Source organism: Impatiens glandulifera, chromosome 1 (genome assembly GCF_907164915.1).
Source record: "Impatiens glandulifera chromosome 1, dImpGla2.1, whole genome shotgun sequence".
In the NCBI taxonomy this organism is placed as follows: Eukaryota; Viridiplantae; Streptophyta; class Magnoliopsida; order Ericales; family Balsaminaceae; genus Impatiens; species Impatiens glandulifera.
Genome location: NC_061862.1, coordinates 16,000,186 through 16,014,445, shown reverse-complemented (window position 1 = coordinate 16,014,445; position 14,260 = coordinate 16,000,186). Strand labels below are relative to the sequence as shown.

The 14,260-nt window shown below is 37.6% G+C and overlaps 1 protein-coding gene across 1 annotated transcript; it reads right to left on the bottom strand.

The window, feature by feature from the left end:
* Positions 1–9,552, bottom strand: LOC124919508 (probable cytosolic oligopeptidase A). Its single transcript, XM_047459758.1, has 18 exons — positions 9,132–9,552; positions 8,881–9,048; positions 8,681–8,804; positions 7,694–7,770; positions 6,604–6,747; positions 6,274–6,504; positions 6,127–6,217; positions 5,744–5,865; positions 5,346–5,453; positions 4,840–5,085; positions 3,785–3,930; positions 3,022–3,139; positions 2,540–2,699; positions 2,378–2,409; positions 2,087–2,152; positions 1,569–1,640; positions 496–585; positions 1–292 (listed from the first exon to the last, which is right to left on the bottom strand). The coding sequence occupies exons 1-17, from the start codon at positions 9,543–9,545 to the stop codon at positions 505–507; spliced, it is 2,400 nt and encodes a 799-aa protein (XP_047315714.1). The 5' UTR covers positions 9,546–9,552; the 3' UTR covers positions 1–292; positions 496–504.
* Positions 9,553–14,260: the final 4,708 nt, after the last annotated feature.

Below are 14,260 nucleotides of genomic sequence, written 5' to 3'. Positions count from 1 at the left end.
AAGTGCCAAAAAGTGAGATCTTCATGATCTTATATGCCTACTGGCAACCAAACAATGAATAATAACATTGGCCCATTGTCTTTTTCCAAACTTCTTTTAAATTATTGAGAAAACAAATAAGAGCAAGATGGATCAATTTGCTAAATATAATTAACTTTTAAAATCACAGTTTTACTACAGAAATTTCCCCCCATTAAGTTTAAATAGAAGAAACAATTATGCTACATTACCTTGATTTCATAATAGGCTCTCAAGCACAAATTGAAATCTGGTAAGCCAAGGTGAAACCAAACTGCATAAAACCATCAAGCATTAAGGATATATATGGATTAGATTATGTTGCTTATCAAGGGAACCAACAAAGAAAATAAATCATACCATAATTAATGGCCAAATAAGAACATGAGATATACAACATTTTTTTATTTCATGTTTTGAAACCCTGTATTTCTTTTCCCATCTACAATCCATCGACTGATTAGAACTTCAACTTACCATTCATGTTTAGGAAGAAGCTATCAGTAGACCATTGTGCCTAAGCAGTGCCTCTGGACTTGGCTCACGACCTCGGAAATCCACAAAAACCTGGCAATGTAGACCTTGATATATTAGTAATTTATCACAATATAATCACAGAAGAAGAAAACAATTAAGTGGTTAAAAAAAAGTTAATGCTTTGGTGATTTTTGCACACTCCCATACGAGCTTGTTTGCTTTAACTATTAGGTGGTTACAAAGGATAAATCATATCATATACGATACTCACTCCTCCCCCATTGGGTTTCCTGGTTTTTAAAAACAAGTCCGGTAATATTTACAGCATTGGATCAATTCATTCACTATTTAACAACCCAATCTCCAAATTACCCTAGTCTACTTTCTCAATGTAAAAAAAAAACATATTTTCTCTTACCAACCCAAATATCAAGCAATGTCATTATAATTAATATTTACTTAATCTCTTAAGTTTTAAGGAAATTTTAGTCTCAAAATGTATCCCATAAAATGGGACATAAGGAGTTACAGAATAAGATGTGTAAGATTCTTATAATAATATTTTACTTAAATTTTTCACAACAACTGAGAAGATTATAAGGTTTTTGTTCTTTATGACACAATCAGTTGAATGTGATGTTGATTATCATAGCATAAGGAAGGTCATCCATGACAATCATTGATAATTGAATCTTTTGTTATCACAAGAAGAGTTGCTATGGTGAATTTGTATTGATCAAAAAACCCTTTGGAAGTGTCTTCAATCATATTTGATTGGAAGGTGTTGAGATCAACGGGTGGAGAGGAGGTTTTAGAAAGGAAGCTAATCACAAAGTCACTTAGTTTCTTCATTAATTTCTTGTTTTCTCTTGACCTTGTTGCTAGAGGCATTCCATCCTTGGAAGCTTCTTTACATATTGTTTAGAGGCTCTTCTTTCATCTATCTTCTTAATTATATTTTTTCTCTTTGGATAGTTTCTTGTAGGATATTGAAGTTGCATTTCACACAATTCAATTATATACAAGCTTTAACTGTTAAAAAAAGCAGAGGAGAGAAGACTGTTTTATCGAACCTGCAATGGCGCCTTCCCACCTCCAAGAGCAAGTATTGTTTCACGGAATTTGTTCCCAGTTTCTTTGACAGCCTGTAACAGGACATGAATTGATGCTTTCAGGGAATACCACAAGTTAAATCATTACATCCGGACAAAATACCATAACATGAAAAAGTATGAAAGTTAGATGGAGGGAGGTAAAACATTTGAAACAAGATAAATCAAAATCAATGTAAGGAATAATTTTATACAAACTGTTATTAGTGATCAAGTCAGCTTCAAGTTTAAATAATTGGAAATTCAGGATCACCCTAATCTTTCCATCTCATAGTCTCAGGAGAGTCAAACTCGGGCCCTTTTGAAGTTGGATTGAAGACAAATTTAATGATACCTAAACACATTGACTTTACCATTCGTAATATTGTTAATGCCTCATAAAAATATTTTGTGGCCACTGTAACCCTAAGAATATGTATTTTTTTTTGGATTACAATCATTAGAGATGTAGGCACATTTCAAATTATTGACATTCATACCTTCTCGTCATCTAGTCCAGCATCCTCAAATGCTGAGAAAGCGTCAGCAGACAACACCTCAGCCCACTGCAAAATAAATAAAACTTCAGCTTCTTCAAATAACAACTCGGGATCGTAAATGGATTCGAGTACCATTTTGATCGCCTCTTTCATGATCCTTTCACCAAATAAAAGTATTGATGAAAAAAACTAGGCTACCTCACACAAATTAACATTCACTCTCATCTAAGCTAAATAAGGAAACTAATGCTCAAATCAAAGGAGTTCAAGAAGTATAACATAATGAAATACCTTGTAGCTATAGTATCCAGCAGCATATCCACCTGAAGAAAGGACAGGGCATAAATCACAGTTAAGGAGTGGCTAGAATAATGTCCATTATTAACATTCATGCTGACAGATTTTTCATATGGGATTTAAGGATGAAAAAATGGAATTGTTAAAAGAGCAAACCTGCAAATATGTGGCTAAAACTGCTAAGAAACTTATCCTCAGGCAATGGAGGAATAATCTGTGTTTTCTTGCTAACTCTTTGGTCAACATCATATATTGTTTCTGATCCACCAGGAACATACTTCGAATGCAACTCCAGGTCAACACTTGCAAATCGTAGCTGCAAATTGATTATTGAGGGGTTTGTTTAATCACATACAATATCAATAACCTCTCCGAACATGCATCTTGTCTTGTTTAATGGCATAAGAATACTTGAGTAATCAAATCATCAGCTTCTTTTTGTCTTAAAATCTATCTGGGGAATAACGCAGATTATGCAGGTGATTGTTTTAACAAGTTTATATTATCACAACAAGCGACCTGTTGAGAATGAGCAGCAAAAAATCCAATGTATACGACTAAAATTTTGTGCCAAACTATCAGGGTATATGAAGACCCTTTTCAATCCAGAAAGGAAGAGGAAAAGACTTCAAAAATACCTGACGAAGACTGAAGGACCCTGCACGATATGTTCGTGCAGCAAGAAGCTTCAAATATATGTCATCAGGAAGTGTCTCCCCAGTTTCATAGTGCTTTGCTATACCCATCAGCGTATCCCTGGGTAAAAGAAAGATGAATATAACAATATATTGACCCTAAATAAAGTTATAAAACTGATACACTTGGATCTTCCTATTATACATTCAACATCAATTCATTAATCGAACTAGTTTGGGTTGTCACCAGCCCACAGAAACCCTTTGAGATACAAATCATGATAAACCACCAGCATTTACCAGAGATAGTCCAGATTTCAACCAAGATATGGACAACACTAACCAACAATGTGGAGATTTAATTTGCTACACTTCCACTCCAATGCTCAGTTTAACAATAAACAGATCTATACAGAACTTTATTTTGGTATAAGTGACAAATCTCACTCCATGTACTCGATTTGTTTAAATTTATATATCTACACTTCGTAAAAATTCTTTGACGTGTTTTTCCTTAATTATCAACATAAATTGTATAGAATATTACCATGTTAACTTCATAGATTTATAGGTAGTTACTTTTTGATAAAACTAACTTAAATCATAAAATCGGGGTAGCTCATTTTAGTGTGTTTGTTCTGCAGATTTAATGGCATTGTTGCACTTAACTCTTCATGTTCTTTCAGACACAAGTTAGTTGGTTTTAAACAATATGAATCAGCATACTGATTATTCTTGAAAACTATGTAAACCAACCAGACAATACCTGTGGTAACACCAATTTTCCATGAACTGCGATGGCAATTCAACAGCATCCCATTCTATTCCTCTAATTCCTGCAACTAGGCCTTCATCTTGCTTAGTTAGCATATGCTGGAGTGCATGACCAAATTCATGGAAGACGGTCTCGACCTGCAATTTGAAGCAAGGTGATTAACTGAAAAGTAACTCAGGGATGAATTAAGAAAGAGACCAAGGTGTTCATCATGTTTCGGGCAAAAACATTTTTCTAGCCATTATAACATATTAACTTGAGGTGTCCAAAAACTTCTGTCCCGCATATGTATAAATTGCTCATGCATTTTAACTTTTGAGGAGATCTTGGGATGATGATGTATACAAAGTATTCAGTACAAAGACAACCAACTTCAACCTTTAAGAAACTTATATGCAAAGTCAACAGAGCAAGATTTGTACAGGAACCCAGTTTCATGACTTTCAAATCATCTATTTTTTCCAATATTTGCTTAAGGTTTTATGTAATGACAAATCTTGCAGATACAAAATCCCAAAATCTAACCATCATGTATGAATAAGTAACCATGACCAGATAAACCCTTAGCAATGCCAATGGCAAGCTCCACTTCAGATGGAAGACCCTCCTCCGACAGGGACCTTCAGGTGGCTAAACTACTTCATGTTAGTTCAGTTCAGTTCCATGAACATAATCATTTTTCTTTCTATACTCTATTCATCCCATTAAATGTAGACATACTGTATTGTATATTAACTACTATTCAAACCCAGATTGCCGATTTTAAATTTTCAGTTAAATTTTCAAATTTATTTTGATGTTGATCATTGTTTAGAGCCTTGTGTCAAATCATTATACTTCTTGTATAACTTGCCACATTGTTGCAAAAAAAAAGTGGATGATTTTGCAATAAATTTTTGAAAAGTTAAAACTTGTATATAAAAAAGTGACGCATGTTGTGACTGTTGCAGAAAAGACTTTGCAATGTGATGGAAGGAGAACTAATTCATTTAAGTTATCATTTTGATACCATTAATGTTTGTGGGAGAGAAAGTGATTTGCTTTACCTCACGAAACGTCATCAAGCTCGGTTTGTCCCCAACTGGTGGCATTTGATTGCACACAATGTGGGCAACAGGAAGCCTGGGAGTGACACCATCACGAGATAATACGAGACTTCGAGCAAAAACCTCATTCATCCATGCTCCTCCACGTTTTTCAGATGGGCGAGAATATGGATCAAAATAGAAGTACGCCACAGGGCTGCCTGAGGAATCTTTGACGCAGTAGAAATTGACATCCTTGTCCCAGACCTGGAAAGTAATAAAACCAGTTAGATGTGAAAGATTTCTCCTAGACAATGAATAATTTTTATTTTTATTTTTTGGAATGAAGGATGCTAGCATGACCCCCCTGAGTCATGACATCTACTTCAACTTAAGACGTTCTAAGTAGGAATCGAACCCGTGACCTTTGGTCTCTTAGGAACCACTCTTGTTACTTGCCTAGACAATGAACAATGCACAAAATGAGAGTGAGAAGAGGGTGGAGGGGTGAAAAAAGGGAAGATTACTGGGGCTAAACCATCGGCTGGCTCAATATTAATCCCAAATAGGGTCTTTGCTAGGTTAAACAACCCATCCATAACTTTGGGTAATGAGAAATAGGGCCGTAATTCTTCCTGCACAATTTAGAGTAAAATTGTTAGTTCTTACAGCTAGAGAAAAGGCAGTACATAGAAATTAATCACTCTATCCCAGTTTAAGAGGGTTATTTGTGTTTTGCACGGATTTTGATAAGGAAATGACCTTTTTTCAGACAAAATTGTCCTTTACTATTTCTTACAAAAATAGCATGTGGGTTCGAAGAATTTTTTTATTTTTGTGAAGGAATATAAATTTTTGTGTGTTGGTGAAGTGTGCAGTATTCTAGTGATTTGGTCAAAGTTTGCAGTGCTAATTGATGGAGAACCTCATTTATTTCATATTTTGATTCACGAAGTCTCTCACTCCAGAAGGTGAGATCCCAATTATTCAAGTCATCAGCTTCAGGAGCACCTTGATCTTTGCAGAATAATCTGAGGTCTTCCATGTCTTCAAAATCAAATGAACTGAATTAGGTATTCCTATTTGTTGGTCAACCTTAAAAGTTTATTGAATGCAGCACTATAAGTTAATGAAATATCCAAAATCAAAATTCTTAACAAGGTAACATGATTTTATAATACATCAACATATATGAGTAAAATCAAATACATAACTATCAGTATCGTGGACAAATGTCAAAGACACAAAAGTTTCTTCCTTCAGCAAAACTGAGTATTCATGTAGTTTGCAATTTTGTCAAACTTGTACCTTTAACTGCAGCATCCCAAGAAGAAGAACGGAGTTGTTCTATTAATTCTAGTGCTGTCTCCACAGTTGCCATTTTGGTGTCCATGCTTACCTGAACATACAACAGTTATTCCAAAAGAATGATGAGCTTAAATGATGTTGTCTTACCTCAGCATAATTATTGTAACCGAGAATCTTAGCCTTTTGAGATCTAAGCTTCAGAATTTCATCAATAATTGCTGTATTGTCTAGATCTCCACTAGAAGCACGAGTGATATAAGATCGGTAAACTTCCTCCCGCAAGGCTCTATTTTGAGCATTCTGCATAACAGATATATAACTGGGAGCATCCAGTGTTATCACCCAAGGTCCATCTTCAGGTGTAGCATTTTCATGCCCCTGATGCAATTAACATAGATTTGTGAACCATAAGAAACAAAAATAAAGCCAAATGCATAGAATATTTATTTTAGATCACTGCAGATTGATGTCTAAAACCTTTGACACTGCAGTTTGTGCAGCCAATCCAAGCGCTGTAGCTGGCAACCCTACAATCTCCTTCTTATCAGTTATTACTTTTTCAAACTTCTTCGTAGCATCCAAAACATTTTCCCCAAATTTTCGCGACAGCTTTGATAACTCCTGAAAACCACATTCAATTAAAAAGGAGACATTGGCAATACAAAATGGAAATGAAAACAAATTCTTGATATTACAAAGTCCATAAGCAGGTGAAGTTGCATTCTAAAGTTGGTAGAGTTATTGTTCTATTCACTCCTTAGGGGAATAGACCATTTGGAAAGTAGGTTATTTTGTGGAGACTTGGTTTAATCAAGCCACTGGATAGTGGGAACATGTATAGCGCTTACTCCTGGTAATTATATTGAAGGGCGTGATGGTTAAAGATCACTAGGCGTTTTTGGATAAAATAATATATTTTTTCTTTTTATTTGTATCCAAATTCCAATCACAAACTACTTGTGTCAATACACCAACTTTATGAGAGAAGAAGATGAGGTGCTTCATTTTCTTTATAGATTTTTGTGGTTGATTGACACAAATAACAGGTAATAGTTGGATAGCTTCATCAACTAACTTTTATGAAGTATAACCCATTGCCAAAAGTATACCTAATGGAAAGACTCGTGTCAAAAATTAAAGCAAATACTAATAAAAACTGAATTCATTAAATCATAATTTTTAGGTCAAAAAGTTTTTGAGACACTCAGTTGGAACTTACCATCAAAGTACATGTTTGGAGGCCTTGATTTTCATGCACACATAAATATGTAAAGCATGTAACCAGATAAGGAAATAGGAATAAAATGGAGATAGTTCTAAATCTTCCTCCACAAAGAACATACAAAGATGATTGAAATTTCTACTTAAATATGAGCGTTTCCAGCCTAAATTATTCTTTGGCAGAAAATGTCCTAAGAGTTGTAGAATGAACTTTGTATTACTCAATCTAGCAAAAGACAGAACATCCATTTGACGTCTCTCTTCTTGTAAATTATATCCCTACAAGAAAAACTGAAACACTCTTGTATATATATGCATATGAATTTCAAACTGATTACAAACCTACCTGTTCAATTTTGTTAAACTCCTCTCTTTTATCATCTTCAAGAGAAACACCGCTTAGAACTGCATCCTTTATTTGAGCTGAGAAAATACAAGAAATGAATGAGTCAGGTTATGTTCTCTCCAAAGATAAATGAGGGATTATTGAGAAACAAAGAAAGGTAATTTAAAGACTGACAAGTTTTATTGAAAGATACTAATGATCCTTCCATTTCTTCTTTATGTGACAGATAAATTTTTCCCTGTCGTTTCTTGTACCAAAACGTTAAAATCAACTCTTTCTATCATACAGCTACTTCTAATCAACTTTATTATAATTTGTTGGCATCAAAAGCGTAAGGTAAATAAAAACATGGATTGAATATAAAGAGAAGCCATTGAAGTTGATCAGAAATTATTTTCCTTCCTTCCAAATGCACCACACATGTATATGGGTACTTTATTGAAGCCTAAAGTGTGGGGAACAAATAAATGATAACACCCAATGCAAGATGAGGCCCCCCTTAAAGCTATGAATTTCACAAAGCATGACACTAACATAAAAAACTCAGGCAAATTAACCTAGATCATCAACATTGACCATGACATAGCTTCAAAATCCTCGTGTTCCCTCCTACCAGATGTACAAAAAAGTAAGCAGGCAACAATGCTTATTGGAGCATAAAAAGAGGGATTGAAAGACAAACTAATACCACTTAAAATTCCATCCAGGAACCAAAAGTTTCAGATGGTCAAACATAAAAAAATGTTAATATCAACTTCATGTTTTTGGATCACATGGATAGCCAGCTTGTTTAGGTCAAAGCTTGAGGAGAACAAAGGGAAATTCTGAAATGCTGGTCACTTATTCTGGGTTTACAATCATTTGCAAGAAATGTGTAGGAGGTTGGATTATCAAATAATCTATGTTCAAATTACTGACTACTTCAGTAAACCCCAGTCAAGCTAGGAACATGATGTCGATCCTTCCTTTCATGATCAGTGTTTTCACCTTCGACTACACGTTTGCGAGCATCACTTAACGTATCCCAATCTGAAGATTCTCTAATACTTTGGAATGCCTTAAAAATAGGTTTGCTTTGCCCCAGCCTAAGTACAAATTTGACTTTTTCTGGCTGCAAACAAGGGTGGATGCAATGTTAAGAAGTATAAACCCAATAATTTATAGTAATGTTAAGTGAGAAACAAAACCTGGACTTCTTCAATGGCAGAACGGAGTTCAGGGGTGTCTTTTACCGCCTTTAGATGGTTAATCGCTCCCCATACAACAGCGAGTCGATCAAAAATCTTCTCCAGTGGCACCACAAGCTTATTCCATGACGGTTCCACATTCCTCTCCAGTTCATCTAATTCATTTTCCTTCAAACAGACTGACTCTCATTCACAACGCGCATATATATATATGCAAATAAACTCCTATATATGAAAAAAATAAATCTTACAAGTTCCTTCAACAACGCCTGAATTCCGGGACGAACGTGGTCGGCTTGTATGGAATCGTAGGGCGGGAAATCGAAATCTTTCAACAAAGGATTGATCTGTTCGGAAACAGACGTGGACATTGTCGATAAACAAGTGGGAGGAGCAATGAAAGTGGAATTTCGGAGGCGAGATGTGCGAGTGACGTGAAGATTTAGGCAGAAGGAGAAAGAAGAAGACCAGAGCGGACAGTGATGGCGGGATTTACGAAGATGGTGAGGGGAAATGCGTGAAGAAAGATAGGAAGAGGGAGATGGACGAGGCAAGCATATGGGCTGAAATTGTATTGAACGGGAGAGAGAAAAGCGGGTAGCCATGAAGAGTAATAATAGTAGAAGAAAGTGTGTTACAAATAAATGGGCTCTCTTCATGGTCATGGATTTCCTATCTGCAAAATATCAACAATTTTGCTTGGGCAGGAAGAAGAGATTAACTTGTCAAACTTTCTTTCTTCCTACTAATTTGCCCTTCTCTTTTAAGAAAGGGACATGCTTTATTATAAGATATTGCATCAATTAAACTTAACAAAAGTTGACCTGTTCGTGAGCCGTCAGTTAAAGATCGCCTTGAGTTTAACTAAGTTTGAATCGAGTTCGAGTTCATATAATACTTGTTCGATAGTTTGTCGAACTAATAATAAATAATATATTTTTTATTTATTTTAATATTTAAAAATTTAATTTTAGTTCAAGTTTCGAGTCGAACCAAATTTATAGGTAAATAGTCGAGTCCATCCCGAACTAAAATTTATAAACTCGTTCGAGCTCGAGTTCGAGTCGAGTTCGAGCTTAAGTTAACATGAGTTCGGTTTGACTCATTTGTAACTTTAGTTTAAACCGTTCAATTTGATTAGTGTAACGTGCAAAAACTAATTTTGGATTGGAAAATGGTTTAATTCAATTATCTTAAGAGACAACTAGATTCATAATGTATGGAGTAATATTGAGGTCATACGTTTATGTGTCGATTTTGAGAATTGGGTTTTTTTGGTTTTGTTTGAATTTCTAAAAACATAAAAATTTATTTGATTAAAAGTAAAGAAATTGGTTTTAAATTTTTTTTTTTTTTATCAAAATACCATTCACTCTATTGCCTTGTTCTTCGATTTTTTTTAAAATTCATCTACAATTAATTTTCCAATAATCACTTCTCAACAATCTAATCACTCATTTCATTAAACAAAATACTAAAATATCATCTATTTTAAATTATTATTTTTTCTTTTATTTATATATATCAATACTCTTTAAGTCTTTTTACCAAAAATCAAGGTTTTGAAATACGCGGTCAGATCGGCGGTCTAACCGGTCCGAACGCAAAACGGCGGAATAAGCGGTTTGACTTATATACGCTAACCTTTCGAACCGGTCATAATCCGATCCGACCGGACGATTCGATTGGAAATTAGAACAGGAAATTTCCGGTTAACCACTATTCTGATGGATATGTGAGGAGAACTGTTAGGATCTAGGTAGCCGCTGGAGGACCGGGAGTTGGACCGGTTAACGGTTCTCTCTCAAATGGTGGTGATTAATCCGGTTAGAGATTAACACCGGGGTTTCAATACTACACAAGCTGTCACAAACCCTTGAACTTGGTTCAAGCGCGGAAGAGGTTTGTTTCAGGTTGAAGCAGCACACTTGTATGATAGGCAGAACCGGTTTCGGATGATGAAGGTTACAGAAAATGATGGGTCGATTTCGGTAACTTGGTGATTCGGCTTTTAGTAGATTTAGATCGGTTATAGCGGTACGGGTCGGTTAGATAATGGAACCGACAGAAAGTAAATGACATGATAGATTTTATGGATGTTCGGAGATAAAACTCTTGCGTCACCCCTTCCTCTCGAAACCGCGAGAATGATATTCACTAAGGAATACAAGTACAATCCGATCAAGACTTATTTTCTACTTGATAACACTCTTACAATTTGCACCGAAATGGCAAAACACACACTTCAACTTTAGCACTTAGGCTCTTCTAGAGAGAGCGCATTCTTATCACTTGTAAATTAAATGTTCACTGTGTGTCTCTTAAGTCACTTGTCCCACGTTTTCTCTTCTTCAACTGCTCCTTTTATAGGTGAAATATGCCAACGGTCATATTTCACTTCCTTGAATCTGATTGGCTGAACAGAGGTGCAGAGGTTCAGTGATTCAGTGATTCAGACCCTGCGGTCGTCTCCTCAGACCTGGCGGTCAATCTCAGACCTGGCGGACTGTCTCAGACCTGGCAGTCTGTTCTTCTGATGTGTAAGACAAACCTGCTAAGTTTGTCTTTTACTCAATGTGGACACTGTCTGTTAGACAGTTGTCTGTACTTGGAAGATCTCCTTTCTGACTTATCCCGAAGTGGAAAGATCCTGTAGGACTGTCTTCTGCAGCCTGCAGACTTTCCTCAGACTTGTATGGATATGGAAGTGTTCAGTCTGTTCCTTTGGTATCATTCTCAACAGATACCCGAATTGTCTTCTTGTGTTGGTCGGTCATTCGACTTAACCGGGTGGCTTCCGGTGTGAGTAATATAACCGGACTTCTTCCGGTTATTCCTCTGCCTTGTGGCTGATCGGCTGTCTGATATTTCCGGTTTTAAGCTTTGGCCGATCCTTTCTTTGTGCGGTCATGTTCGAAGTGTTCCTGGTCGGTTTATTGACTTGACCGGCTAGTTTTCTTTAGCCGGTTCTTTTGTTTGACCGGTTCGGTTCCTTGTTCCTGCATGGAAGATTTATTTAGGTTAGGTTTATGTGAACCGGTCTAATTTTATCTAACAATTTCTCCCTTTTTGATTATTTTATTTAAAATTATCAAAACAATGTAAGTTTGCAAACGTAGGCCGGTTCTTTCTTTGTCCGGATTTTTGAAAGTGACTTGGGAGAATTTTTCAAAAAGTTTGGAAAAAAATTTTGAGAAAGATTTTGAAAAAGTCTTATCTTTTATCTTATCAATTTCTCCCTTTTTGATTATTTTATTTAAAATTATCAAAACAATGTAGAAATGCAAAAGATGGCCGGTTCCAAAAATAACTTTATATATATAGATAACCGAAAATAGAAAATATTATATAGGAACATTAAGATAGGCATAGTTAAGAGAAGGAGAGTCCCTATTCCGAGTCCGAGAAGTCATAGCAGGCCATCAGATTCTTGTTCCGCTTTTTCTTCACTGGTTGCGGTCGACTGACCGACTCGGAGACTCGTTGTCTTGTAGACCGGGTCTGCATGTGCTCTTCATCTTCATCTTCGTTGTGGGTAGCCGGGTCCGGTTGATTTTGAATAACCGTTTCAGTGACCTCGTTCAACAGCTCGGTTACTAGGTCCTTCTTAGACGATTTTCTTTTCCGCTTTGCCGGTATCGAAGAAGCAGAGGCCTCCTTTTTCTTTTTGTTAGCGGCTGCAAAGCCTTCTAGCCTCTGACTTTCCCTTTCTAACCGCACAACATCCTTCGCAGCTTGAGCGGCTACCGTCTTTGCAAGGCCCGGAAACTTAGTCATTGCTCTTCGTTCGCATTCGGCTACTTCCTCTTCGGTGAGTTGCGGCGGATCCTTCGCATTTCTTGCTTCGTTGTCCAGCGCATCCTGGACTTCTTGAGCCGCTCGGGCATCGGCCTCCACAGCCGCGGCATCCGCATTCATCTTTGCTTTGAGTAGTTCAGCAACTTGTGCGGAAAGCGCCTTGAGTTCGTCCTCGAGACCCGCATTCTTCTTTTCAAGTTCGGATACCCGTCCAAGTGTTGTGCCGACCAGGTCCTCCGTTACTTCTGTTAATCGATGATCGGTTTCTCTTTCAAGCCGGTCGAAGTTCTTTTCTATCTCGGAAGTCTTATCTTCCAAAATCACGGTTCGCCGAAGAACATTAGTGTGCAGAGCCGCTTCTTTCTGGTGATCATCTTCGATTTCTGAGAATCGGTCTTCTGTTCTTATTAAAAGTTGCCTTGTAGTGTTGGCGAACCGGAGTGCCGAGCTAACGGTTCTCTTGAATTTCTCCTTCAATGGGTGAACCGCGGAGTCTTCAAACTCTTGAAAACGGCTTTCAACCCATTCTTTTGTGACGCCCGGTTCGGAGACTTCCGGTTGTTTATGTGGAGATTGCCCGGTGAGAGGAGGGTTCGTCCTTTCATCGGATTCATCTGTTGCCGAATTTGCCCTTGGAGGTGTTGGACTATGAGCTGGACTCCTATCTATCCGTGGAGCTGTATAGTGCGGTATTTCCCTTTGTCCGTACATCGCCTCCAACCGGTCAATTTCTTGGATGAGTTCTCTTCTCGCTTTTTCAAGCCTTTCCAACACTAACGGTGTTAAGGTGTCCTCCGATGCTATCTCTTCGAACCTTGCCGTAATCTTCCGGATCCGTATGGTTAGCTTCCGTAGCTGTGCTCGCGGTCTTAAGAGGTAGGTTCGGTTTAGGGCCTCGTGAATGGTATCAGAGTTTGTGAGATCCATGACTACGTCCTCCACTTCCTTCAGCCTTTGGAAACATTCCTCGTCGGTGTAGCCTGGTAGAATGTGCCTATACCGTTTGCCGAACCGGTGCTCGTGCCATTCCCGGTATATCTCGTCAATCTTACCAGCGCGCTGTTCAATGACTTTTAGGGTTTTGAGCGCTATCTTGTCGGCCTTTGCCGGTTCGTCCTCCTCCTCCTCTTCTTCACCGCTTTCTTCACCGCCTTCTTCACCGCCTTCGGTGGTCTCAGGATTTGCGCCAGGACCGGCATTATCGGGACTTTGACCCGCATGCTCTTCTTCATCAATCGGTCTTTCGTCATCGGTCTTTTCTGATTCGATTCTTTCAGATGTTGAAGCCGACTCTTCCTCTGATTGTTGGGGCGGATCTGAGAATACTATCTTCTCTTTGCCCTTGCCTTTGGCCTTTTCTTTAGCTAGGGCCGCTTTCTTGCCGGCTGTCTTCTTTCGGCCACCTGTGGAACCGGGGGCCGGTTTCTTCCTTTCTAGGAATTGTTTGGCTCTGATTAGGCTTCTTGATGGGATGGTGACGCCGGGACCGATTTTGAGGTTATGGTGAAGGAAGATCTTACCGAGAGGAACAACATATCCCCATGACCGGACCGAATCCGGTTTCACCATATCCATCAAGTTG

Excerpts from the sequence above, each read along its gene's own strand:
- LOC124919508 (XM_047459758.1), bottom strand. The coding sequence starts at position 9,545 with ATGACCATGAAGAGAGCCCATTTATTTGTAACACACTTTCTTCTACTA. Across the intron at positions 3,931-4,839 it reads GCTTGATGACGTTTCGTGAG|GTCGAGACCGTCTTCCATGA; the intron begins GTAAAGCAAATC and ends TTCAAATTGCAG. Across the intron at positions 2,153-2,377 it reads CTGGATACTATAGCTACAAG|TGGGCTGAGGTGTTGTCTGC; the intron begins GTATTTCATTAT and ends TTTATTTTGCAG.